Below are 27,898 nucleotides of genomic sequence, written 5' to 3' on the forward strand. Positions count from 1 at the left end.
GTTTGATTAAGTCTAGATCAGAAGGAATTTATAAGAGGAACTGAACCAGAGAAAGTGAAAACAAGTTAGTTCCAAGCTTGAGAATAGTTTTGATTTTACTTTGCTGAAAATAAACCTGCAAGGTCTGTTTCTTAGCCTTTCAGTATTCAGAGAGTCCCCTGGTGACCCAGGAACACTGGACTGGGAGGATGACTTCTGGTTTGTGTTTTGGGTTAGGTACTTGTACATAGAATACCTTTATCAGTCTTTGCTTCTGTCAGAGGTGACTGGATTGCTCTTCTAGCTCTCCTAAGTGGGTAAAATCTGTCCTGTTAAAACTCTTCTCTTGCATTCCTTCCAAGGCAGGACTTTTTCTTTCGAGTATTTGCAATCTTGTGCTAATGGAGGTTTTATGAGGGCAGACATTTGAACTTTATCAGATTAATTCCTGTCCTACCCCGAAATCAAGTGTTCTTTACAGTTAGGTAAAGAACAGCTAAAGGACTTTGTGCCAAATAGCCTACTTTGTGGCTATTTTTGGTTTTGTTTTTGTTTTTGTTTTTTTTTTTTCCTCTCTCTAAGCCTCAGTGATACTTAGAAAAGCTCTGGCTTTGCCCGGTATGGGTTTAAAAAAAGCAGGGGAGAGGAGTTGAAATTTTCTATAAGCAATCTATTAAGTCAAACTGGTAACTCTGTAAGTTATGCAGACTTGCAGTGTATCTGAGTGTAATAGATACTTACCTCAGTAAAACGTATGTATGCTTTACTGTAGTTGATCTACTGTTGTTTCCGATGCTTTGCATTAATATTGGTGTGCAGAATGTGGTATAGCAGTGTACCTGTAATTCTCAGTTTAAGATGTTCCCAACATATGTCTACAATATTTTTCTTTTGTTTTGACTTTTATATCTGTGCCCCATTCAAAAGAAAAGTCCTGTGACTTTTTTTTCCATTGAAACCTCTTTGCTATTTTAGTTATTGCATTTCTGCTATATCAGAGGAGCAAGTTAATAAACTCAACTAATCTGACCTGGATATTTACATATCATGTATGTTACCACAATTCTAATATACTGCAGTACTACAGCATTCCTACTATAAAAAATATAGTTCAAACCATGCATTGATATTGTGCTCTTTTTAGACTGAATAATCCATCAGGGTTTGGGTTTTTTTTGTCATGAAGTTTCACACAAAGAATTTCAATGCTAAAGAATTTCATGATAAAAAAGTCAGACACTAAGCAGGACTCAGTACAGAGGACAGGTTTTCTGAGCAGCACAGCAAAATGATGTTTTTCCCTTTCTTGCATCAAGGCAGCTTATCATTTTGATACTAAGAATAGCGGAAGAGAGTCTAGAACAGTATCTTAAGCCGCAGTTAACTCAGTGTGCTGGTTTTAGCTGGGCTAGAGTTAGTTTTTATCCTTTTTTTCTTAGATATGGTTCCTTTAAGGGTGTTTGTTTGGTTCAGCTTTCTGAAGTGACTTAATGTTACCATTGCCATTAAGCATTACCGTTATCATTAGATGAGTGTTGACAACGCTATTTTGCAGGGATTATCAAATGACCAAACATTTCTTCTGGGACTTGGGGAGCAGTGGAATCATAGGACTGGACTGAATGGGTTTTGGCAGACATATACCTCATGTCTGTTACTATTATAATTACGCATTCTAACGTGTGCTTGCTTGCTTTGGAAAACCCTCCAAAGATGAAAAGTTCACACACCCTTTAAGCAATGTCTTAGAGCTGTGTTGTGCCACCTTTGCCATATGAAACTGCAGGATGATTGTTTCGATAACTATAGCATTTTTTAAAAAATAAAGCATCAGTAGTCCCTAATAAACCTGTGTGAATTTTTTTTTTACAACAAATGTCGTTTCAGTTTGGCAGTTGCTAGGTTTGCCCTTCCATTGTAGAAAATCTTACTACTGGTGCCAGTGATGTTATTTAGAAATGTCCTCCCAGAAATTAAAGGCAAGTAGACAGTTCTTGTAATAATTTTTACTATCTCTTCCTGGTTTGTGTCCCAGGGAAGCTAATGTCCTGAGGCAGGTAACAATGACAACAGGAGGGCATTGGTAAGTACAAAGTTAATCCTCATTGCTTATAGAGCCTTTATTCTTTCACAACGTACATTATCTTCCAAGCATTTCAAATACATTTTTATTGTTCCTCTTCATGCTTGGAAAAAAGATCTGAAATCCTAAAAAAAGAGGAAAAACTGTAGGTATTATCAAGCCTATTGATTTATAGAAAATGATTGTAGGATGGGGAAAGGAATGATGATATGCTTTCCCTGTATAATAGTAGTGTAACATGCAGGCTTGTTTGAAATGGGGGATAAGCATGCTTTATAGGTTATTCAGAAAAATTGGGAGTTTGATGTTCTGAGACAAACATTGAAGTGTGATGTTTTTGGAAGAATTCAGCAGGCCATGCTGAAGGTTAGTCGGGCTCATACTCTTAAGCAGAGCTTGCTATATCAGATTATGGTTTGACATGGTGTGATTTACAGTTTTTCCCTTCAGCGCTTTGTTAAGACCACTTATGCAAGATTCATTAGAATTTACTTAATTGAGCAGTGCTGCTCGGTGTGCAAAACTGTGCGAAGTAAATTTGAGGACAGAAGCCAATAGTTTTAAATCTTGATTGGTTGATCCCAGCCAGCAAATAAGCACCCAGTACCTTAACTGCCCCACTCTTCACCCCCTAGCACAATGAGGGAGAGAAGAGCAAAAGCAAGAAAAACCTCATGGGTTGAGATAAAGGAGGTTTAATAAGTGTGTCGGAGGAGGAAGAAGTGATGCAAAGGGATCACCTCCCACATGTAGACTGATGCCCAGCCAGTCTTTTTACAACACCTAGTTTGGAAAGACTACCCCACAGTGTTCTTGCTGACCATGATGGTGTGGAATGTCCATTTGGTCAGGTAGGGTTAGCTGTCCTGGCTGTGTCCCCTCCCAACCTCCTGCCCACCCCCAGCCTGCTTGCTGGGAGGGTAGGGTGAGAAACAAGCAACCCTGGCACTCTGTAAGCACTGCTCAGCAATAGCTAGAACATTGGTGCCTTATCAGCACTGTTTTAGTCACAAACATAAAACACAGCATCATATGCGCTGCCATGAAGAAAGTTAACTCCATCCCAGCCAGAGACAGTACACAAGCCTGCAGGAGTGTGCTCCTCCTCCAAAAGAAAATATAAGAAATTAAAGGTAAATCTTTTCCTGAAATACTTTTAAGCTTGCATAATACCAAGCTCATGCTTGAAAGTACTAAAAGTGAAGCTGAACGTGTTACTTCATTCATATTTTCTCAGCAGGCATGAAGGACATATAAATTATTTTCTTTTCTTGGAATACTTTAAAATTTTCAATAATCTTATTAGGTAACATTCTCTTTCAGTGAACTTACTAGGTAGCATTCACTTAGTGGCACACTACTGCGTGCGTCCTATACATTATTCAGGATAAAAATACTTATGAATCTAAAATGAATTAAGGCTCCTTTAAAAGGGAATGGTAATGTGGAGAATTATGTGCTGTTGTAGTGATTCCCGTGAGAATCAGTCTTTTTAGTGCTGTCATTTGGTTATAAACCATATTGTGAACATGCTGGGTAAGATTAATCTGACAAAACTTTAGATGTGCCTGTCTGTACTAGTTGTCCTTTTATAGTCAGTGAAAAGTACTACATTCCCAGGGAAAGATTTATTTCATCCTAATGTTGCATCTAAAACCAGTGAGATGAATCGCTTCCCAGAAGCACCTTTAGCTTTCCATTGATGGTAAAGAGAATTTTGAAAATATCCTAGATACACATACATAGTCAGTTCTCTAGAGAATTCTATTCAACAACTGAGCATTTAAATATATGTTAAAAAAAAAAAAGAGGAATATATACCAGTTATGGAAAATATCCACTTTAAGTTTTTGTTACCTATGTTTTTCTCTGTAGTTCTTATTGTTATGTTTAGGTTAACAAGTGCATGTGATCAGCACACACATGAGTCACTGAAAAATATAACTTTTTTCATTTAGCATTCTAAACACTTTTAAGTAAAGGAATCTTATTCATTCAGCTGAAGAAGAGTCTTCCTAAGAAGCCCGATTAATTGTTTAGAAATTTAATGGTTTAATTAATGACCAGAAAATAGTAACTTGTTTTTTTCTGCCTGTGTCTACCACCGCTTTTGTCAGACTACTGTGTTTTAATGCTTGAATTGAAGCCCTATCATTGTAAAAGAAGCAGTAGCAGTCTGATTCCACATATTTTGAACTCTCACTGTTGATTATGAAATCAATTCGATGTTGTTTTGTAGAAGAGATGTTCCAGTTTGAACAAGAATTATTTTTGAATGTTATGTGATGGATTTTGTTTTTAAGGGTAAAATCCTCACTAATTTTCTCTTTAAAACAACTAATTGATTTGGGATCTTAAGAGATTCTCACTCCTATCCCAGCAGGTTATTTCCAGCCCTTTCCCTGTAGAAATTTGTGCCAAATGCCAGGTCAGCTGTTTTGGAATGCCTAGAAAGATATATGAACATCAGGGAGAGGAAGCGAATTAATAATTTTGTTTCCAAACTGCTTTCCTCCTATACTTAAGAGGCAAGATTTTTTTATTCTAATCATGTGTGTGTGTGTATTTTAACCTAAAGTGGTTCTCATAAACTAGTTCAAACCAGATGAGAGTGGTTGTCATATTGACTGTGATATGCCCTCATTTATTCTTGGTTTTAGAAAAGGTAGGGCGAGTGTGACGGTATTTATCAGGAGAGGAAATGAAGGAGTGACTTGGTACAGATTGGACCTGGATGTTCTTAGGGTTGTAGTAATTATACCCTTGAGATAATTCAGTTTTTCAGTGGCACTGTCTGTCTAATGTTCTGAAATTTATATTCTTGATTTTTGTTCAAATAGATGTGGATAGGAATCGAGGGCATCTAGAACAAAGTGCTGCTTTGACAGCAATGAACAGCAAATTTAGACATTTAAATGTTTGAAGACTTTGGTTTATATAGTACTAATATACTTTCTTTGATTAAGACAAATACATAAAATAGAAGTCTTTTAATGTAGCTGAAAAAAAAGACTTACAATAAAGAGCTTTGCTTTTGTTGTAGGTAAGTACAATCAAATTTCACTTTATGATGGATAAATGTTAAACTGAAAAAATACCTTCGCCTGCCCAGGAGTATGTAGAGATTATGTACAAGACAAGAAGTAGTAGATGGTTATAGATAACATGTTTTTCTCCTTGTATGCATCCTTGTAATTAAGATGACAAACCAAAAACTCTGCCAAAAAATGTGTTCTTAAAAATGAAAAGTAAATTTCAGTTGTACAGGTTAGTAGTTCTTAAGACTGCGAATCAGAGGAGTCAAGAAAAATATGTGTAAAAAGTTAAAAGCAAACAGAAATGTCCAGTTTAAGTACCGTGAAACTTCTTCCAAAGTATGAGTGCAGAACATGGCAAAGTAGACCATTCTTAGAAATTTTTGATACTTCATCTATTTAATACGAAATTAATTGCAAAGAAAAGTGTTTTCTTTGATCTCCCTATAGTTCAGATTTTCACATTTTATTGTTCTTATTTTGTATTGCTGTGTTATTTCTTTAGCAGAATGCACTCATGTTTTTCATTTAACCAAAAAAATACCAAATGCCTCTAAAATATCTTTTTTGCGTTTCATGCAATTCTTAAAATCCTTATGCTTGGCAGTTGTTTGGGTTTTTTAATCACATAGGAAACTATAATGAAAAAATCTTTGTGTCTTCAGGATTTTTTTATAAAATCCCCCTAAAATTCTGATCTCTGCTTTTTGAATTTTTTTGCCACTCGGTAGCGTTATCATCCCAATGTTCCATTTGTGTATTTCTTCTAAGATTGACTGCCTTCTTTTCCTTCTGAATTAATTTGATGAATTTTCCAGTTGAGAAGCCATATATTTTTGGTGCAAAGAAGACTGAAGGGTGACTTCATTGCTCTCCAGGTTCCAGAGGAGGGGAAGCGAAGAGGGAGATGTTGAACTTTTCTCCCTGGTGTCCACTGATAGGACGCGTGGGGATGGTTCAAAGCTGTATCAGGAGAGGTTCAGACTGGACATTAGGAAGCATTTCTTTACCAAGAGGGTGGTCAAACACTGGAACTGGCTTCCTAGAGAGGTGGTTGATGCCTCCGGCCTGTCAGTGTTTAAGAGGCATTTGGACAATGCCCTTAGCAACATGCTTTAACTGTTGATCAGCCCCGGAGTGGTCAGGCAGTTGGACGAGATGATCCTTGTAGGTCTCTTACAACTGTAACTATTCTATTCTATTCTTTCTTCATTTCAATCCATTCTTCAGAACTTGATTTGAAGAATCTGATTCTGACAAATTCCAATTTTCACAAGTCAACCATTTAATTCAAGATGTTCAGCAGCATGTATTTTACTCCATTTCCAGAACTGATCTGAATATACTATCAGACATATGTAGACAACTTCTCCAATTTGGGGGAGTATTTAATCCCAGTTCTAGATCAAAAGGATGTAAAAGACCAGACTCAATTCTGCATAGATGCGACAGTTTAGGAAGAAACACTTCTATTGCATAGCATAATGAATGGCAGAAGCTTACTGAGGAATGGCCACAGTATTTAGAAAAGCAGAGATTCTGAGTATGGCAGCTGCTTTTGAGGATGATGGTGTAGTTTAATATAGATTCTTGGAGCAATTTGCAAGGAGTGTCAGCGTGTCATTGTAAACAACCTCAGTATAGGGAAGATAGCCTAATTTGCTTATAACTGCCAGTTCAGTATGTCTTCAGGAGGAGTTATGTTTGTTGGCCATATTTATCTGACTTGAAACCACGGTCTGAACATTAGTTTGCTGTTTCATTTCTTACAGCTGTGCTGTGAAAGATGCAGAATAGTTAAAAAGTGATACATGAGCTTGATAAAGTACAAGCAATAACTCAGGATGCTTAATCACAGTAAAAGCGTGGTCTTTACTGAATATTAGATGTTCACTTGAAGAATGCAAAGTAAGACAGAGTGTTCGACATAAGAAAAAAGATTGTATTTGAGATCTATGATATGGAAAGAGCCTGATTTATGGTATGGTATACTGGCTCCTGTAAGAATTTCTATCTTAGTGTTCATCTTGTGCTCCAGGTGAAATTTGTCTTACCACAGAAGGCTTCCACATGTTATATTAAAAATAGCTTACTTTACGGCAGTATGATTTAACTTGTGTGTGTGTGTGGTATTGCATCCGGAATTGTACCCAAGTTATAACGTTGCAAGTTCATTACAAATTTTTACAATTGCCTACTGACAATTTTTAATATGGCGTAGCTATTTAAAGTAGTACCCACAGGGACTGCAAGATCTCTTTTCTGGCTGATAATAGCAGATTTGAGAACCTGTCATTTTGTACATATGGGTAAAATTATAATAACTAGGTATTACTTTGTATTTACTAACTTCAAACTCTTATATGTTGTTTCCTGGCCACTCGATATCAGAAAAATCTTTGCAGCTGTCAGTAGTTGGTGTCTTATAGCTGCATTTAATGATTTTTGGCTCTTCAGCAAACTTTGTGCTTTCATTAGTTTCCGTACTTGTTACACACTCATCACTGCTGTGTTTCTCCACTCTTAACCTCCCTCTGTTGTGAAGACTGACTGGTTATTCCTCTTTACATACTGTCTTTTGCTTGGGAAATGCAGGTGCAAAAATGTTGCTAGAGAATGCTTTGTTGTTGTTGTAGTGAATGTTCTACTTCTTTTCTTGGCTTATTTATATTTTATTTTTCACATTTTGAAGCAGAGGTGGTTGCTTTATATTACTTCTTGAACACAATTTAACTTTATTTTTGTTTAGATTTTCCTTGTCTTCTTAGAGTTCTTATCATGACTGTTAATTTTTTTAATTTATGTTGATTTTTAAGATGACTAATTTTTTTAAGTTACTTTTAAAGTAACTCTTAATTTTTTACCATCACCATTAATTAGCTCATTACTTTCTTTCCTTTATTGAGAAAGTTGATTTTAATGATAATTATGATCATTGTTATTGGCTGAAATATGCTTAAACTGAAGTTAAGGGCAAATCAGGTACATTTTAATGTTTTCTTTGATGAAATAAGCAGTCACTCTGATGGACTATAAATCTCTTACTGCCAAATGGGCAAGTAAAATAATTGTAGTACCGACTGGACAGTCCAGAGCCCAGTAGAAGATTCCCCATAAAACCAATTTTATTAGCATTCAGTGTATTTTTTGATGCAGATTCACTGAAGTGTTTTATATACACAGACAGCTTGTTTTTAATAGTACTGAAACGTCCCATCGGTTCAGACTGATACAGTAGCTCTATTTCAGTCTTTTAAATGTTTCGTATTAGTATGTTGATTTACATTAGGAAGCAAATACAGTTTGAATTACTTGAGTCTGCTGTGAATTGTTTTAGTCTGATTTAACTATTCTATGGGTTTTTTTAATTTACATTAGCAAGAATTTTACAATGAATAGTGTTTGAGGAAAGGGGAATTGGTCTGTATTGAACCTCTGCATTCCAACTCAAGTTTTAGTCATTTTTTCCTTATTTTCAGGTCCATCTGTTATGAAAAACAAATGGTGGGATTCATCTCACCTAAATTAGCTATCTGAAAGTCATATATCAAAATATTATTATAGAATTCTTGAGGTTGGAACAGATCTCTGGAGGTTCTCTGATCCAGCCCTCCTGCACAAGCAGGGCCAACTACAGCCAGTTGTCCAGGTCTATGTCCAGATGGCTTTTGAATGTATGCAAAGATGGAGCCTCCACAAATATGATTCCTCATCCCAGATTTCCTGCATGTAAAGAAATGGAAAGAAGTAGACACTTCCAGAAAGTGCTTCATTTCGCCTTAGGATAAGCATCTAAGAAACTTTAATTGAATGTTTTCTACAGGTCCCTGTTTTGCCTCTGTCTGTTTTTAACATACTCTCGGAGAGGCTTATCCAGGTGGAGAGATACTTGAAAAAACAACCACCTGTATTGCTGGTGAAGTATGCACTAGTCATTGCTGCTTTCAGAAACAGAAACTCCACCTGGGTTTCTTGAAAAGTGTGGTGGTTTTCTCTCTAAAACTATTTCATGATTCTAAAGAATGACCATAGAAATACTGTGCTACTAATTTTGATGGTTTTTATTGCCTGCCCTGGTACACATTATGTTTTTAGCAAATAGGCAAATATATGATATCCAGTCTCAAGTTCTAAACTGAAATGCTAATCATGATTAGGATAATAGTTTTGTTTGAATGTAATTAAATGTCTCAGGAGAACTAAGGAGGTAGTCAGTTTATATATTTAGTATATTAGAAGCTTTTATGTTAGAAAATTATAAATTTGTTATCAGCAATTAATTGATAGAGAAAAAGTAATTTGTAAGTGAATGAATTAGGGTAGAAGACAAAGCTTGTCCTTGCTTAGTTGTATTAATTCTGTCTGAACAGAGGGTCTGAAGGAAGACTTTGAATATTTGGATAGGTTTAACCATCACAAAAAAGTTTGCATCATATTTCAGCTTGCTTCTTGTTTGTTTAATTTGAAGGCAACACCAACTGCTTTTAAATAGGCTATGAAATTGCCTTCTATTAAAAGTGACTGTTGAAATTATACACTTAGAAGAGATGAATTCTTTTAATATCTTTAATTTAAAACATTACATTATTGCAATTTTAATTATATAACTTCCTAAAACAAAGAGAAAATAATGTCTCAAAATTATTTTAGAGTTAATTTATTCTGTTCTTTTGCCTTTCTGAATTAGGTAATATATTTGCAGTTATTGAAATTTAACGTTGGTCCTTTCAAAATTCTTCAAGGTTACCAGGATAAAGTAGGATGTATAAGAGTTAGGCTTTGTTTCCTTCAAAATTGAAAAATGTTTCTGCCATTGAAGGGGGAATGATTTTTTAAACTAAGTTTTGTATTCAGTTAGGTAAGGTGTTTTGCATTCATCTTTTTTATGTTACACAAATGACTGACTGAAATTGGTGAATTCCATTCCTTAAGGTGTACTTGGTCTTGTTTATATCTTTTGCAAATTTTTGCTAATTGTTTATTTTTTTCCTCCCTCCTAAAACGTGTCTGGTAGTTGTGCTATTTAATTGAACGTCAGGGCTTTGGACAGCATTTTGCAAGTACCTGGGTAGATAGGAGTCAGGCTTTAATTTCATCAGTACTGCTGTTAAATCACTTTTCATATGAGTACTTGTTCCTTTCCCAGTGCTGTCTTTCCCTTGCACCCATAGTAGGTTTCCATGGCCACACAATGAGCTGATCTGTGGAATAATTAAGCAAGTTTTCCATGTCTGCATTCATCCAGAGCAGATCAACGATTCTTTTTCTGAGCATGACTACATGACTGTTTGGGTGGTGGAATTTGGGTGGAAAGGGCAGTGAGGTCTCACAAACACATAACTAAGGGCAAGTGCTGGCTTATATCAGGAGAAAATATAGCTAAGTCATTTTTAGTGTCTTTTTATTTCTGAATAGGCAAATTTCTGTTCACAGAACTGTAGGAAAGCCTCAATTGCTTTTGAGTTTTTCAGGTTCCGCAGCTTCTGCGCTACATCTCTCTGGGCCAGGCCACCCGTTCAGTTACTTTATAGGAAGGAATATTTCAAATATCTTTTGATTTTATTTTATGAATGTTTTGTATTCAGCACTATGACAAAATTGAAGGTAATATTTTATGATAGTAGTGTGTATATTTTTAAAAGTTATGTTTTTGAATAGCATAATTGTTAATTTGCTGTCTTACAGATCATAGCTCTGAGTTTATCAAAACTACATGTTGTCATGCAAAAAATATTCTGTTGGTCACAATGAAGGTATGAAAGACACTAAATGATCTATTTCACATTGTAATGCTGTTCTTGTTTTCTTTTGTAGCTGGTTGGTGGCGAATTTGATCTAGAGATGAACTTTATAATCCAGGATGCAGAGAGCATTACGTGCATGTCAGAGCTCTTGGAGCACTGTGATGTAACGTGCCAAGCAGAAATCTGGAGTATGTTCACAGCAATTCTACGTAAAAGTGTCCGTAATTTACAGACTAGCACGGAAGTTGGCTTAATTGAACAGGTACTGCTGAAGATGAGTACTGTGGACGACATGATTGCAGGTATAAATTGCCAACTGATAAAATAATTATTGCATTCTTGAACTGTCAACCTTTTGTGATTATGGAAGGGCTGTCTTGGTTTTTACTTCAAGTGATATTTCGGTTAGTACTGCTATTGAGTCAGACGTGCTTTTTTATCAATTTCAGAAAAATGTCTAAAATATATTCTTAGTGTAAAATACATGTAGATACATTGTTTAAAATAACTGCGTGTTAATTCATCTGAGAAGATAATGTCATCTTAGTGATTAAAAAAAAAGCAATTTTTAACATAATTAAGAACAGTCCATGTTAGATTTCCTAACTGTCAAGATAATGTTTTAGTTTTTAGGTGCTTTGATGATTTTGAATTGTTCAGATGTTAGAATTGTGACTATGATCCTCTTTAAATATAACCTACATCTGACAGCTTATCAGAAATTATTCATCTTTTTGAATGCTGGACATTATTAAACAGTAATTTTATAATCTATAGCTGTTTTCCCTATAATATCTGGTCTGTTTTTATACTTGCGGTTTTTAACATCCTACATTTTTTTAGAGTATTGAAAGGATAGCATACTTTGTGTGGTTACTGAAAATAAGTGATGAAGTTGTTGCACAGCAAAGGTTTTCAGAGTACTTTTGAAGGAGTTTATGTTATTCCATACTACATCCTCTCAGAAGCAGGGTACAGATTGTAATCCTGAATTGCTTGGTTAGAGGAGCAGGTTTGGTTGTCATGTTTAAGTATAGCAACTGAGAGCTACATATGACTAGTATTTATCTACTCCTTACTTTTCTTGGGCAGAAACTCAAGACAATCAGTTTCTTTCAACTCGATGTGAAAGTAGTTCTTAATTTTTATATGGTTTGGGACTGATAGTAGGACACTTAAATTGTGAGACATTTTTGAAAGATTGAAGAGGTGTGTCTTCCATAATTCTAAGATTTTAGTTGCTGCTCTGATTCCTGACACATATGTAGACTTTGTGGAACAGTAAACCAGCAACAATTTCAGACCAGAAACAAGAGGATAACAGGCACATACAATTGGATTATTCAGGAGTGGTTTTGTCATTGGCTTTTTTTCAGTATAAAGATATCTGTAATATTAATATTAAGTATTTGAAAAAGTTGCATACTGTATTTCAAGGCAAGTCTAAGCAAACACCTTGTTGATTAGAAACGTATGTGTAAATGCTAAAACCAGAAGTGTTATGCTAAATACTATACAGGAGATTCAGACTGAAGTATAACAAATCAATAGATTTACAAACCAATGGTTTTCACCAAGTATGTTTTGTTTTGCAGGACTTATAAATATGTCAGAACACTGCAAGGGTGAAGATGTTGTTTGATTCCATGTTAAGACATTAGTTGATGAAAAGAAACATTTTTATCTTGAAGTTTTTCAGGGTTTCACTCGTGGAAATAATGTACTTACATCAGTAATCATACTAATAAAATCTGTCCAATTTGAGCTTCCCTAAATAGTACTTCTGTATGTGGCATATCTAACTGTAATGATGTCCCCATTATGGAGAAATTTTTAAAAATGCTTAGCTAAATATAGAACTCAGAAATCAAGAATATACTATCTGGCTTCCAGGAGCACTTGGTAATTGAAAAATCACTCTGAATTTACAACTATTAATTTAAGCCAGGGGTAGTACATTAAGAAGAAAATTAATGGAGCCTCTACCCCATTAATATTTTTATAAGAGCGGTCACACAGTGCTTTAGAAAGAGACCTTGTGCAGAAATAACATCAGTACGCTTGCTCTTCTGTATACTTACACGGACGAAGTAAGCACATACTTAATTTAAAAACAAAACAAAATTGGAATTCTGGTGGCATTTTAGCTCTGCAATATGTGTCATATTGTCTGAATAGTCTTCTGTATATCATGAGCAGGGATTTAACAGAATCACGCTTTGTAGGGTCTTTCTTTGATAACTGTAAATAGATGAGTATGTGGGGGTTTTTGGGAGTTTTTCTGGCAAAGATGTGGAAGCAACTGAATTTGTCATCTTGCTTTTACCTCTTAATTTCTGCAAACACCTCACCACCCTTTTATAAATGGCAACAACGTTTTTAATAAGTCAGAAGTAATAAATATGGCCATGTAATAGCTAAGTTCAATGGTAGGCACTTGATGACAAAATCAGTGATGACTAATGCAGTATCTCTGTTCCCAAATCTGCTATGCAGATGTTGAGGTCATAACTGACACCAGATGACTGTATAAGTGCTTTGCCCCAAATATTTCTGTGAACTCTCAAATGTAGGAATAAAATAAGAAATTTTGTTGCGAAATCATTTTTAACATTCAGGGAGGATGTTTTGACAAACACTGTGTTAGTGCTTACTCCTAGGAAGTTAGTACCACTTTCTTCCCAAAATAGTTGCTAATACTCTGTCAGCCCAACGTTTTGAATTGGCTTTTATGATCTGTAAAGAGTGCAGGTTTTCTGGGTTTTTTATTTGGTTTTGAGGGGGGGGAGTTGTTAGTTTATTTTTAGGGCATCTCACTTGTTCTGTGAGGAATGCTGTGATTAGACCTAGATAAGTTTAAATAGACAAGACAGGCATAATCTTTTAAATAGACAAGACAGGCATAATCTCTGTTTTATGTTCTGACAGCATGCTTTCAGGACCAGTCTAAGTCTGAGGCCACTCTTCTCAGGTTTTAGGAAAGTAAAACAACAGCAAATAAACATGTGCCAAGTCTTTTGCAGTGAGAAGAACTTGTCTGTCTCTTTAGATGAAGACTGTCAGATTCATAAGGCATCTCAGGTCTTTAAATATCTCACTTCATATTTTTGCAGTTTCTATGGTCGTGAAGCTTAATCACCTTGAAAGTCTCTGTTGCAGTCCAAATAGGATTGTTGCCACTTATATTCCAGTTTGCTTTCCAGAAGCATCACCTGTCAGAAGTCATCTTTGTACTGTGATAGTGTTATACTAAGATAGAGGGTGGTCAACCATTTTATCAATGGTTAAGGGGAAAAGACTACTAAAATATTTGCACAGGCGATTGGTGCTTTTTTTTTTTTTTAACAGATGCACAGGATCTTCCTTGAGGGATTCACTTTTTACAGTTCTCTATTTCCAGGTGATGGGTAGTGAAAGCAGATCACCTGCTCCAAGAGACTCTTTAGGATAGTGTGTCTATAGCACCTTCAGAGAGGTCTGAATGGTGGATGAGAAAGTAGGCTGAACTCCTACAGAATGGATATGTCTCCCTTGAGCCCTGTTTTATTTCCTGCAGTTCTGTTGTGATGTTGTAGGTAATTGTTCTAAAATTGCTGGAACTGAATTCTTAAGCATTGAAACAGTTCCTAGTTTTTAAGCAAAAATGTTAGGTTTTGACTGCTATGTCAGTAATGGGCTGTTAACAAGCATTTCTCTTTCAACTGCTTCCATAAGAAAAACTGCAGAATTATCACATTCTCTAGACAAGCTGTAGAAATTAATTTACTTCACCAACAGAGTTAAAATTCACAATTTCATGGCTGTGTGTTACTAAAAGGTTAAGGAGGCGTGAGGGTAGTTTTCCTCAAGATGCATTTCCAATGCTGTTTAATAATTCTTCTAAAGTTAATGCCATACCATTCATTTTGCTATATGCTCGTTGTTACTTGAAAGACAGGCAGGCTCTTTTACCACGGAATTAAGCATTCTTTCAGGGTTTCTGGTTAATTTACAGGTCATATATTAGCTGCTTAATATGAAAGTAGTCAGAAGTTGCCATTAACAGAAGTAAAATCTATTGCATTCAGTGTATTTTAGAAATTCATTAAAAATTAGGAAACTGTTTTCTCTTTCTGGACTTAACGTTGTTTTACACAATCTTATTTCTGAAATGAGATCATAGATAACACTTATATATATGATCTTATTTACTATTTAAAAAAAAAAGAAGTAAACATTAAAAAAATCCGATTGTAGTATGTTTTGTGACCTTTGTCCGTTTATAGATGAGTGGATTATTAAGATTTATAAACCAGATGTGGACTGACTCTTTTATGAGATTTCTATTATGTATGAATAAAGTTATGTAATAGTGTACTGTTCTTTTTAAGTCTTGTTATACTGAAACAAGAAATGAACCTTCTTTAGAGGTGTTTACAACAATATTTTTAAGTGCATTGACTTCCACAGATGTTCTTTGCTTTATCTCTACTTGTTACCTACTGGGCTTCAATCTTTCAGGTCTTTGTTTTACCCAGTTACGTTGTTAGGGAGCTTACATTTGTTTCTCTCCATCAATGTTTTATTCATTATTTATAAATATGTATTTCTAATGCCTGTGGGTTATCAACATCTTCAGCAGACATAAGAAATTTTCTGTGCCATAAGGTAGCACAAGGCTATAACAATGAAACAAAGCAGCATATGTTCAGTAATTTTTAAAAACTTGCCAATCATTTCTGTGTTTGACTGTATTAATTTACACTTGTGCCATCTATGTTAGAAGATTTTTTTTTAATGATGTTCTGATTTTCACCAACCAACTTTACTTCTACGCAACACTTATTCTCTGTAAAGGAAGCAATATTTGAAGTAGCTTGATCTAAAAAGCAAGCTAAGACTACAAAATGAGAATTAGGAAATTCTCAGCCAAAAATTGGTATTCGCTTGTGCTGATTTCCCTTTCTGGTTTTCAGTGTATTGCTGTTCTCGATTTCTAATCACGTACAATATGTGCAATGACTGCCAGCTTCACATTGCAGGCTGGAGACTGTACAGTGAAGGGGACAGATGCTTGTAGGTACTAGAGGAGGAGCTGAGACATAGAATTCACCATTGTAAAAGACAAGGGGTTTTAGTCTTCTTAGCTTTATTTTGTTTTCTCTTGAGATATTCTGTCACAAATATAATGTAGCACTAACTTTAAAGGGAAGATTAAATAAACCCTTTAAAGAAAAGGAAAATAAAAAAGTCTATACTTGAATATTAGGAATATATTCAGATCTTATGGTGAAAAAGTCTGCAAGTTACAGTGTTTTTCTTTTGTCTTTCCTGACATGAAGTTTTACTCACTGAACAGCTTACTATGTCCCCTGTAAATTAAATGGTACTTCATTCTTCACAAATGCCTTTGCTTACTGAGGACCAGAGGTTGGTTTCGTAGTGAAACAAATTAAATAGATATTGATGGTTTTACTCAAAAACACACATGTAGGGATTAGCAGAGAGAAAATTTGGTTTAAAATGAAATATCAATGTAAAATATCCTTGAAAAGGATGGATGCTTTTTAAGACCACTCTTTGTCAGCACCTGTAAGAGTCATCCTTTCACTAATGAACAAGGAGAACATGTAGTCCTGCAAACAAGATATAAGCTTATTCGTGTCTTCTACAAGTTTTATGGGGGGAATTTTCTGATTGTTGAGCAGATTGAGAAAGTTCGTTAATACTGATTGTATTGTGTCATAGCTTTTTTGTTTTAGAAACTCTGTACTTTACTGCTTGATCTCTAAATTAAATTTCTTAGGCCACATCTGTGAAGATAAGAGGCTTGTTTTACCTCCTGCTAGAGGAAGTAGTAATTCTTATTAGTGCATTTTATTCTGGAAGAAAGTGTGGAGTGTAAGTCGAGGTCCAGCATCCCACAAGCTAACAAATTCTTGAAATGAAATTCTGTGTTTTGAAATAAAGATCCAAACACCAGCAGTAATTTAAAAAGTGATATTCTCTGAAAGGCAGGCTATGTAATGCTATTACTTTAAAAGATTATGAGTTTTGAGATGTTTTAATAAAAGCTCTATTACATAAATTCATTAGCAATTTTGATCACTTCATTTTTGTTGTGGTCTTTTATTGTTTTCTCTATGATTTTTTTACGGTTTTGGTTTTTCTGTTCACCCTGCCGCCCTCTCTGGCCTTTCATTCTGATAAAAATTGGAAGCATTGTGACTGTAGCAAAACTGTGGAAACCATACAAATCCTCAGTGTAATGTGATGTGCTTAAGTTAAAGAATAATGTCAAATGTCTTTTAGGTCAGAAATTTTTGAAAAATACTAATTTCAGAGGAATGAAGAAACCCTTATCCCAAAAGGATGTAATGGAAAGGAGCAAGCAAGAAGTTCATAATCTATGATTAATGTTGTTAAGTGGGAAGAATTAATTCTTCTTAAATTTAATAGAAACTTTGTTCAAAGTGTGATGCAAAATCTAAAACTGCGTATGTAAATTTATTTCTAAAATAACTAAAACAATGAGAATATGAAATCCTTTATAAAATATGTAAGGTGACTAAGTTTGATTTTTAGAATTTCTGAATACACTTATTTTTAAAGGTATTAACTTTTTCAGCTTTTTTGTCAAAACAATGAAATTCAGAGTTCAGAATAACTTTATTTTCCTTTGAAGATCTTCTAGTTGATATGTTGGGGGTTCTTGCCAGCTACAGCATCACTGTCAAAGAGTTGAAGCTTTTGTTCAGCATGCTTCGAGGCGAAAATGGAATCTGGGTAAGCTGTGATCAGATAAAGCATTAAGTGTCATTCCATTAGTGCCTGAAGTTAGTATAAATTGTCTCCTGGGACGTATAAACTTGAATTTTTATTTTTTTTTAATGTTGACTCAACATATGTTTATGAAGTATTTTTGCTAACTACTTTAATTTGCTGTGTTGTTTGAAAACCGTCCAGTTTCCGTTGTAACCTAGAGAGTACAAAAATAGTTGTATTGACTTTTGTGCAATTTTCTTTTTTTCACAGCCAAGACATGCGGTTAAACTATTATCAGTCCTTAATCAGATGCCACAGAGACATGGGCCTGATACGTTTTTCAACTTCCCAGGCTGTAGTGCTGCAGTAAGTATTCTACCAAAACACCACAACTTGAGGAACAAATAAACTACCTCTCATCTGCATTTCATTTCATTTGGTTTTGGAAATTCTTGAAAAGGAAATGAGCAGGGAAATAGGTGCTTGGGTAGTGTTGACCTTGCCTTCCATAGGTTTGCAAGGTAGTTGTAGAGTTGAGAAGTTGCACTTGTGAGGATGGAATGTCAAATAGCAGATTTTTGTCTGGACAAGTTACCATAAAAGTGAGAAGAGAAAACTGAAAATTCCAAAGAAGTGTTATTTAGTTGAATAATGTAATTGGTATTATATAAAGCAGAGGCTTGAGGAAAATATAGATAAGCTTGTCCATGTCATCACAGTGACAGCTTAGTCATAAACTTTATTATATCTTTTTATTTTTGTCTGAACTCCGTCAGTGGTTTCCTTTCCCTCAAGGCAGTGATTTAAATGCAGTTTTCTTTTGGCTTTGCTTTTTTAGATAACTTGCAACAATGAAATTGTATTCCTTTCTAAACCTTCTCAAACAGATATTCTCTCTTCCATTCACTGCATGTAAGTTCAGAAAAAACTACAAATAAATTCAACTATTCTTACAGATTTATAAATATAATTATTAAGGCAGAAAATACAAATGCTTAAACCCAAGAAATCCAGATTAGAGGTTCAGTTCCATTCTGGGGTGGAATAGTACATTCTCATGGTAGAACCTGGAATGTTTTTAGGGGAAATAATTCTGAGATCTCTGTCTTTTTATGCCTGTGCATGAAGGGTGGTAGGAGCTTCTCTTGGGCTGTTCTACTTGTGTTTCCTTAATAGCACTAATAGTTTTCTTGAAGCATAAACTACCACCTCCTGTTCTTTGTGAATACAGCTTTTGGTGTGGCAGATTGCATCAGGGAAATAAACTGGCTGAAAATCACTGTTTTTCACCTGGGTTATTTTTGGCTAGATCACTTCCTTGATCTTGTTTGATATTCAGCTGCACAAACAATTGTGTCAGCAAAATGCATAGGGCAGATTGTGTAAGGAATTAATTGCTGCATGTCGAAAGAGAGTTTCATTTGCTACTGCTAAATTAAAACCACAGTTAACCTCTCCTAAAAGTACATGCAGCAGCAAGACAGCTGTTGCAGAGTATGAATGTCTACAATGACACATACTGCGTTGACATTTCTGGGCTTCAGAGGCAAAGCCTGATGAAATGTCTCTCTTCTATTTAATTTTATATCAGAGCTTCAAAAAAAGTTTCGAAAGGGAAGAATTTCAAATATTCCTCCCTGTCCAAAGAAGTGCGTCAGTTACAGGAACATAAAGTTTCTTGATTGAAATGCACAATAGACATTTCTCTTTCCTTGGTTAGGAACTTATTTCACATACCACTCATCATGGACTGCGCACCTAATAAATCAAGAAATACGAGTTTCAAGTTTACATTTCTTGAGTAGTGCATGTTGGATTACACTATGAAGTTCTGGAGAGGAGTTATGCTCTGAAGTGGACCAAGAGCCTTTAATTATAAAATGACCCAAACTATGAAGCACTTCATTAGAAGAAAGAGACTGGATAGGACCTGGTTTATTAGCACTGAATTCAGGTTTTCAGCTGTGATGCACAATGATGACATCAGACAGAGGAACAGCATAACGTTTACTTGGCATGATAAATATCAGATTTGCCCTTTTTAAAGTTGGGTGCATGCTCCTTGTATAACCAAGACTTCAGTGGTAGTATGAAAGAGCCAAGAGTCTGCTGAACCAGTCTGCTGGCCTGCTGGTGAGAGCTGCTTCATTACCCCAACTGAAGGGCTCTTCCCAGTACTGTGTTACGGCTCTGCCAGTCTGTATAAGTAGAATGTTAGTCACTCCCTTAGGAGGACACTGACGTGCGGAAAACGGACTCCACAATCTGAGATTGTAAAGTAGGTATGTTTAATCAGCGCTGGGCAGCACGGGGGGTAGCCCCACCAAAGTCGTGCGTGCCCCAACGTGGCAACTTGTCTTAAATTTATACAGTCAAGCATTACATAATACATAAGATTTACCAATACGCCTGTACATATGTATGACCTGTCCACGCTTCATATTAAAATTAGTCCCAAAAGTCATTTCCATAAACTTCTCCCATCTGCACTTGCGTAGTGTCTCCTTGTGGTGGTCGTTGAGGGTCAAAAAGATCAAGGCTGATGGCTCCTCTTCATCACCGCTCAGACTCAGTTGCTCCTCGGCTCTTGCCCAAACTTCAGAGTCGATTTCAGCTGATTCTTAAGACAGGTTCATAACTCTTATTGGGGACTGTCTATTGTAGGGGGGCTCAGGACTTCTTGCTTCAACGAATTTGTACAGTGGCTAACAGAAACATTAAGCAACATCTATTAATTCGATCCCCTGGACTATACAGCAATCTAGGTAATCATTAAGCAATGCCTTATCTACTAATATTCCTTTAACTCCTCCTCTCAACACCTTGTGTTGGTGGTACTATTCCCAGGTGTTCTTGTTTGTCATCAAGCAGCTCTTTTCCTGTTTCAGGCAGGGAGCTCCCTCTTGGGAGGCAGGAGTAATATCCCAAAGGAGTTCCTTGAAATGTTACATATAAAAATAATAAAAAATCAGTCCTACTCTGTACCATTTTTTTATTACTTTACTACATTGGCATAGAATCCTAGAGTGTTTATTCTGACTATATTGCCAGAGACGTGTGTCCATTCTCATTTTAAGCAATGAATGAGTTTGCCACAATTCTTTGTAGTCCCTGCTATGAAAGATTTGAGCACTCCTGGAAAAGTATTTCCGACTGTGACTCATGAGTATCACACAGAATCACAGAAGGATTGAGGTTGAAAGGGATCGCTGGAGGTCATCTCTGCCAACACCCTATGCTGAAGCAGGCCCACCTAGAGCAGGTTGCCCCAGGACTGTACCCAGATGGCTTTTTGAGCACCTCCAAGGATGGAGACTTCACAACCTCTCTGGCAACCTGTGCCAGTTCTGTCAGTATCACTGACAGCTTTGATAAGAACACACTACCACCAGTGCAAGGATTAATTCACTAGTCTTTATTATTTTAAAGTGTAGTAAAAGTTTAAATTATATTAATGAAATTAAAAAATATCAGATAGATACACGTAGAAATAACATGCTATTGTTATTTATAAAAATATTTTCTTCTGCTTTGCATTCATATAGAACTTATTGCAAGAAGTAGTATTAAAAGCTATTATTCCTTTACTACTTTTGTGTAAAATATTCTATATTTTTTCTGCTTGAGGGAAAAAGAATTTATTGTAATTAGTGCCTACTACAGTAATCTTTGAGTTATTACAAACATTTAATTTCTTAAATTTTTTACTTCATGTACAGTTTTTATACTGAGGGGAGAAAATGTTTTATCTTTTGATGGTATTATAAAAAACACTTATTTGTAAATGACCTCTGAAGTTAATCTTCTTTGATTCCCTCCCTAAAGAGGAGGAAACTTCAAAGTTAGATCAGGTATTCAGGGCTGTGCTCAGGGATGAAGAGTTCTATGAAACCTCTTCATCGGTAGCCCATAAAAAAAAAAAATAATTAAAAATCAAATTTCTTCCTGGGCCATGGCTTACTATTAATGTATTTAACTGAAAAAGGGGATAAAATTTTCAGTCTCTTCCCTTACTAAGTGTTCATAGGAAAAAAACCTGATAGTTCTCTTAAATCTCAGAGAACAACCTTTTTTATACAGTAATTTTAACAGTGAATCTCTATTGTACTATCTGTTGAGATTAATTTCACCTTAATATTTAAGTCTATTGATAAGATGAATACTTACTGAAAGCTGAATTTAAAGTTTAATTTCTGCAGAAGGAATTTTTCTGGTTTTTTTCTCTTAATATTGGTCATTCACAAATTTAATTTCATGTCCCCAGTTGGTAGAATTTATGTAGTTAAAAATTAAGTTATTTTAAAATAGGTGGAAAACTAATATGTTTATTCAAAAGCACTATTTGAAGGGTAGGTTTTTTATATTCTTCTTTAATATTTGAAAGTTAAAGCAGATCTGCAGATCTAGAATGACAGGATTTTAGAAAGACATTACCTTTAGCAGTACTTCTCAAAAAAAGTAATTGTTTGACTTGCTGTTCCCTTTCTCTTTTTTTTTTTTTTTTTTTTTTTTTTTTTCTTCCAGGCAATTGCATTGCCTCCTATTGCTAAGTGGCCTTATCAAAATGGGTTTACTCTTAACACCTGGTTTCGTATGGATCCCCTAAACAATATCAATGTAGATAAGGATAAACCCTATCTCTATTGGTGAGTAACTTATACAAGCATTTACAGCTTGTTTTGTCTTCCTAATAGTAGTTAATCGGACTCATTGATTTTAGTTTCTGACATGCTTTTTTACCCCAAAATATCTGCACATTTTAATGGCTCCTTACTGTATTCAAACTCTTACAAAGTCATCTGTCCTTTTTACTTTGCAATTTATAAATCCATGGATGCAAGACATGTGCATTGTAGATAAACTACCACACTAGATTTTATGGTTTCTTTAGGAATTTTAAAATATATTGTTTCTTAGAGCTGTAAACTGAGAATGTTGTCATATTTTCTGTTTGATGTTTAAGATTCTTGGCTGATGTCAGTACTGCAAAAGCAGTCTGGTATACTCAGTGCACTGTTGGCACATTAGCTAGAGATAACATAAAGTAGATCTGTGAATATAAAAACGGCTCACTGATCACCTGTTCCCTAAAATGGAAGCTATGTTTCATAATACATTAATTTCAGGAGAGACAATTTTAGTTTACTTAGGTTTCCTGTTGTGATAAAAATAGAAATAGTAGTTACATCCTTAATAAAGTCCTCTGATATTTAGAAATTATGCTATAATAGTAAAAATGTTTGTTCTATTGGTCAATCATGAAAAACATTTTTTCACTTCAGAAATTAATTATATACCTACTCAAGTATAGTTGTCTTAGCTGAAGAAGAAAAGGAATGAGGAAAATAAGGAACCTTCTATTGTATCAGAACATGCTGGTATTTTCTTCAGCACTTCTTCATTTATGTATTTGCTATTTAGTATGCTTACCTTTTCTCATATTCTTAAAGACTGTATATCAGCTGTGCAGACAGATGAGGATGGGACATAAACAAGATCTATCAAGTTTTATCAGCTCAGGAAAACAGGAGTAGCACAAGAAGGGAAGTAACCAGAAGTAACATTTTGCACTTCCTAGTTATTCCAGGTAGTCTAGAGAACAGACATTTCTAGTAGTGAGCAGAGGATAGGAACAGTAGATGTGGTCTCAGGAAGGTACTTGTACTATCAATACATAAAAATCTTACTGTGCATTTACTTGGAAAACCAAAAGAGTTCATATTTTTTACAGAACAAATATCTGATTAAAAATAATTTATGTTTATTCTGAAGAAAAAAAAAAAAAACATTTTCTCTAAGTTACCATCTGGGCTAATGTTTCTCCATGTGCTGGTTTTCTGCTAAGAGCTATAGTTATGTTATTTTACCGTGGAGATTTTTTCAAGCTGTTGGCTATATCTATGTTTATTAGTATGATCTATATTTTATTTATTTTTTCAGTCTGTGAAGGACAATAGGAAATGCAATTACAGGATTGAACGTGCATACAGGAATTTAACATGATAAATTGTTTCTCAGACAGAATTTACATTTTAGAATTGGCAGCTTTAGGTACTGTATTTGATTTGAGAATTTGTTATTGCCTCAGAAGAGGAAAAGCATAACCCAAAGTTGCACAGCCCATGATGTATGCTTCTTTTCTTGCTGTTAGTAGTGTAGAAAGACCTTTAGCCTGAGTGATGAATATGTTTCCTTCTAATTCCAATATAATGCAGAAGCAGCCATGGCATTAGTTTAGAATAACTTCAGATGTTTGATTATTTATTTTTTTACACATGTTTTTTACTGTGATGTAGTTCTGATGTTTATTATGATGTGATTACAATTGTTATTGAATTCTAAGATTTTTGAGCATGCTTTTTAACATCTTTTTGCACTGAAGTAGTTTAAAATTGTCTGTATGTTACTCTTTTGTGAATACTTATGGATATTTCATATTTTTCCATGTCAGAGGGAATTTACTTTTGGTTCCATTTTTACATACATTGATTTAGACTATTTCTCTAGCATTTATTCACTTTGCTACAAAGAAGCAGTACAGCTTCGAATAATTGCCACGTATACTCAGACATCTGTCTTTAATAAACAGATTATTCCTTGATTAGAATGTTTGTTTTTGAACATGTCAATGAATAAACCCCACAAAGCTGCCCTTTGAGTTATCAAAGAAACCTGAATTTCTTCCTTCAAAAGAATTCTTGTTCTCACCTTAACATTATACACTAAAGAATATTTTTAATTAACATACTTCTTGATTAGCTACAACTGTAACATTTCCATGTTTTCTTAAAAAATGTCCACCAGCAGTTTGATTTACCTGTAGGAAGTAACTTAATATAGTATCTGTTTATTAGATTGATTAGAATAAATAGTCTAGAAGAGTAAGAAAACATTTTTTTTCTATGAGTTTATCTTTCCCCATGCTTGATACATACTTTTCTTTGTTTTGTTTTTTTTTCCTTTTTATATTACCCAGAACATACCAAAATAATGTCTTCTATATTTTGTTGTTGCAGCTTGGAAACCCAGAGAGAAAGTATAACCCCAAAACATATGGAGTTTCAAATCTCTTACTGTATGTGGTACATAAAGGATAACCTCTCTAGTAAGCATAGGTATTTTGCTGCATGCACAGACTCTTCAAGTAATCTTTGAGCACATCTGTGCTGAATGAATGACTCGTTATCTCACACACACAAACTTGCACACACAAATCTTTAAATATAGTTCAGTGTCTCACTTTCTTATGTTGCCTTTTGTTATGGAATGTATGTAAAAGGAGAGTATTTATCAAGAGTGGGAAATAAAACTTCTTTGATTAACAAGGTGGAACTTTGCAAGTGCTTCATATGAGCCAAAGAAATCTTACAGAAATCAAATGCCAAAATCAAGTCTGTGTAAATGTAATGTGCATGTAATACACGTAAGAGAAACTGAATATGCCAAACTTGGAAGGAAATCAGGAACAATTCAAATACTTGTCATTTTTTTATAGTGGCTTAAACCAAGCCATAATTAATAATTAAAACCAGGAAAAATACTCAAACTATATAATCCATCTAAACTTCTTTATGCAGGTTTTAGACTTTGCCATGTGGAAGGTTGAATCACACACAACCACCACCAAAAGGAGGATAACAAAGAAAGATTTATTTTCTTTCAATGTGTTTTTTGGGCATGTAATATCTTTTTCTGTTTAACTAGGTGAAAAATGTGTCATATAAATTAACTTTTTCTTGGTAGTTTCTTCTTAAGTCATCTGTCTTTTAGACAATCTTTATTTTAAAAGCAATAATTTAGTAACATGCACAACTTCAAAGAGGACTCTAATTTGAAGCAGAGGTGCTGAAAGCATCAGCTAGAACAGGTTCCTCAGGACCTTCTCCAATCAGGTTTTTTAATATCTTCACAAATGAAGGCATCACCACCTCACCAGGAAACCTGTACTAGTCTTTGACCACCCTCACAAAGAAAAAGTTCATCAGTTTCAATTTGTATCCGTTGAGTCTTGTCCTTTCAGTGGATATCACTGAGAAGTCTCAGTCTTCTTTACTTTACAGATGTCTTCTCTTCTCCAGGCTGAACAGTCCCATATCTCAGCCTCTTCTCATGTGTCAGAGGCTTTGATCATTCAGTCCTTTGATAGACTCAGTTTGGTACAGCCATTTCTGTCTTGTACTGTGCATCCCAGAAATGGACACAGTACTCCGGATTTCATCTCTGCAGTGTCGAAGACAGGGAAAGGATCTCCTCCCTCAGCCTGCTGGCAAGGCTTTTCCTAATGCAGCCCAGGATACCACTGGCTGCATTTGGCATCAGGGTGCATTACTGACTTATGGTCAACCTAGTGTCCATCCAGACCACCAGGTCCTTTGTGTAAAACTGATTTCCCACTGGTCAGTACCCAGCATATACTGATGCTGATATACTGGCAGTTCCTCCTCAGGGACAGGGCTTGGCACTTCCCTTTGTTGATCCTCACAAGATTCCTGTTTGTCTCTTTCTGCAGCAAGCTATGGTCCCCCTCAATGACTGCACACTTATGTGGAGTATCAGCCTTTCCTTCCAATATTGTATCATCTGTAAGCTTGCTGAAGTTGCATTCTGTCTCACCATTCAGGTTATTAATTAAGAAGGTGAACAAGGTCGCAGCCAGTATTGACCCCTGGGGTACTCCAATAGTAGCTGGCCTCGAACTGGGCTCATACCACTGGTGACCGTGCAGTTCAGTTAGTTTTCAGACCACCTCGCTGTCCACTTTCATAGCTCATTCTTCATTAGTTTGCCATTGAGGTTTGTACAGTGTTGAAAGGTCTGCTAGAAAGTCAGGATAAACATTCATGGCTTTCCTCTTCATCCTCCAAGCCAGTCATCTCATTGTAAAAGGCTATCAGTTTGGTGGAGGATGATTTCCAATTTGTAAATCCATGCTGACTATTCCAAATCACCTTCTTAGGTATGACCGAGGCTTTAAGTGAGTGCAGAAAGTGGCCAGAGATGTACATCAGCTTGACCATGATTTGAAAACTAATGCTTAAAAATGGAGAAGGAAAGCAAAGAAATGCTTTCACATTTGCCAGATGTGAGGGAGAACTGATACTGTTCTGTAATTAACTAACTGCTAAACGCTGCTTCAAGAACTGTAAGCTAATTTGGTTTTTTTTAAAATAATTTTACCTCTGAGGATGATGTTTGGGCAGCTGCTAAGTGACAGTCTATTAATACTTGTGTATTGGAACAGTATTGTAGCTTTCTTACCAATTACCAAATGAGTGTGACAATCCTGGAAGAAAATTAGAAGTCTTTGACATTTGTATGGATGATAGATAACACTAAGGACAAAGCTTTGTTGCAGACCAGTCAGGTTCAAATGGTAAGATTCAGAATTCTATAGCACGAATTTTAGTATAAGCGAACCAATGTCGCATACATAGCAGTGAACAATGGGTGCCACGCTTACAGTATTAGTAGTTAACTATTAGAAAGCAGTAATTACAGAAAGATGTTAAGGGTTATGTGGCTAACCAATTGACCATAAACTGCTTTTTCGTTGCTGTAGCTGAAAGAGCTACTGTGATCTTTTCAAGGATAGTCTGAACAAACAAAGACAGTAAAGGTGATGTGGTCACTTCCTGAAATCTTGGCAAAAGCATTACTGGATTACCATTTACAGTTAAGAATTGCTACTTCTTTAAGAGACTGTGGAAAAAAATGATACTATTCAGAGAACACTCTGGATTGAACTGCACTCTGGAAAACACATTTTGTATTGAAAACTTCCAAGAAAAAAGAAAAAGTGATGAAATTAAGGATTCTTTTGACTTCTGTCTTCAGAATTTATGCAAAATCTGATGTTACTGAATTGTTTAATCTGAGATTTGTGGGTAGACAGCAAAATAGGAAAATTCAAACTTTTAGACTCACGATACTATGGTCACTTTGTCACAGTTAGAGATACAGCACAATAATAATAATAACAGTTTAATAGATCCTTGGAAATGTTTCCTCAAAAATGAGGTGTAGATTCTTTGTCATAAAGACAGTGCAAATTTAAGAATTTAGGTCTAACCTTAAGCGCAATCAACTGAGAAGTCTTTATCCTCTCAATGTCCATACTTGTTTCTTCTAAAAAAAAAAGAGATAGGGTGGCATTACTTCTGAGGCCTGGAATTAGATAAAATCAATTCAGATATTAAGTTTGGGTTTTGGTGCGGTTTTTTTTGTTTGGTTGTTTTTTGTTTAGGGGATGCTTTCTTTCAGATTGTGTATTGGGCTCTGTAAAAGAATTAGACGGTGGAATGAGGCTGGATTAT

General features: G+C 35.3%; 1 protein-coding gene across 6 annotated transcripts in view; it reads left to right on the forward strand.

The window, feature by feature from the left end:
* The window catches only part of NBEA (neurobeachin), a 510,952-nt gene that overhangs the window by 83,156 nt on the left and 399,898 nt on the right, over nt 1–27,898 (forward strand). For all 6 annotated transcript variants that reach the window (XM_086481881.1, XM_086481883.1, XM_086481885.1 and 3 more), the window contains exons 2-5: nt 10,912–11,143; nt 17,506–17,606; nt 17,856–17,951; nt 22,110–22,231. In XM_086481881.1, coding sequence (XP_086338007.1) covers nt 10,912–11,143; nt 17,506–17,606; nt 17,856–17,951; nt 22,110–22,231 — 551 coding nt within the window. The remainder of the gene's footprint in view (nt 1–10,911; nt 11,144–17,505; nt 17,607–17,855; nt 17,952–22,109; nt 22,232–27,898) is intronic.

This window comes from Leptosomus discolor, chromosome 1 (genome assembly GCF_034619465.1).
Source record: "Leptosomus discolor isolate bLepDis1 chromosome 1, bLepDis1.hap2, whole genome shotgun sequence".
Classification (NCBI taxonomy): Eukaryota; Metazoa; Chordata; class Aves; order Leptosomiformes; family Leptosomidae; genus Leptosomus; species Leptosomus discolor.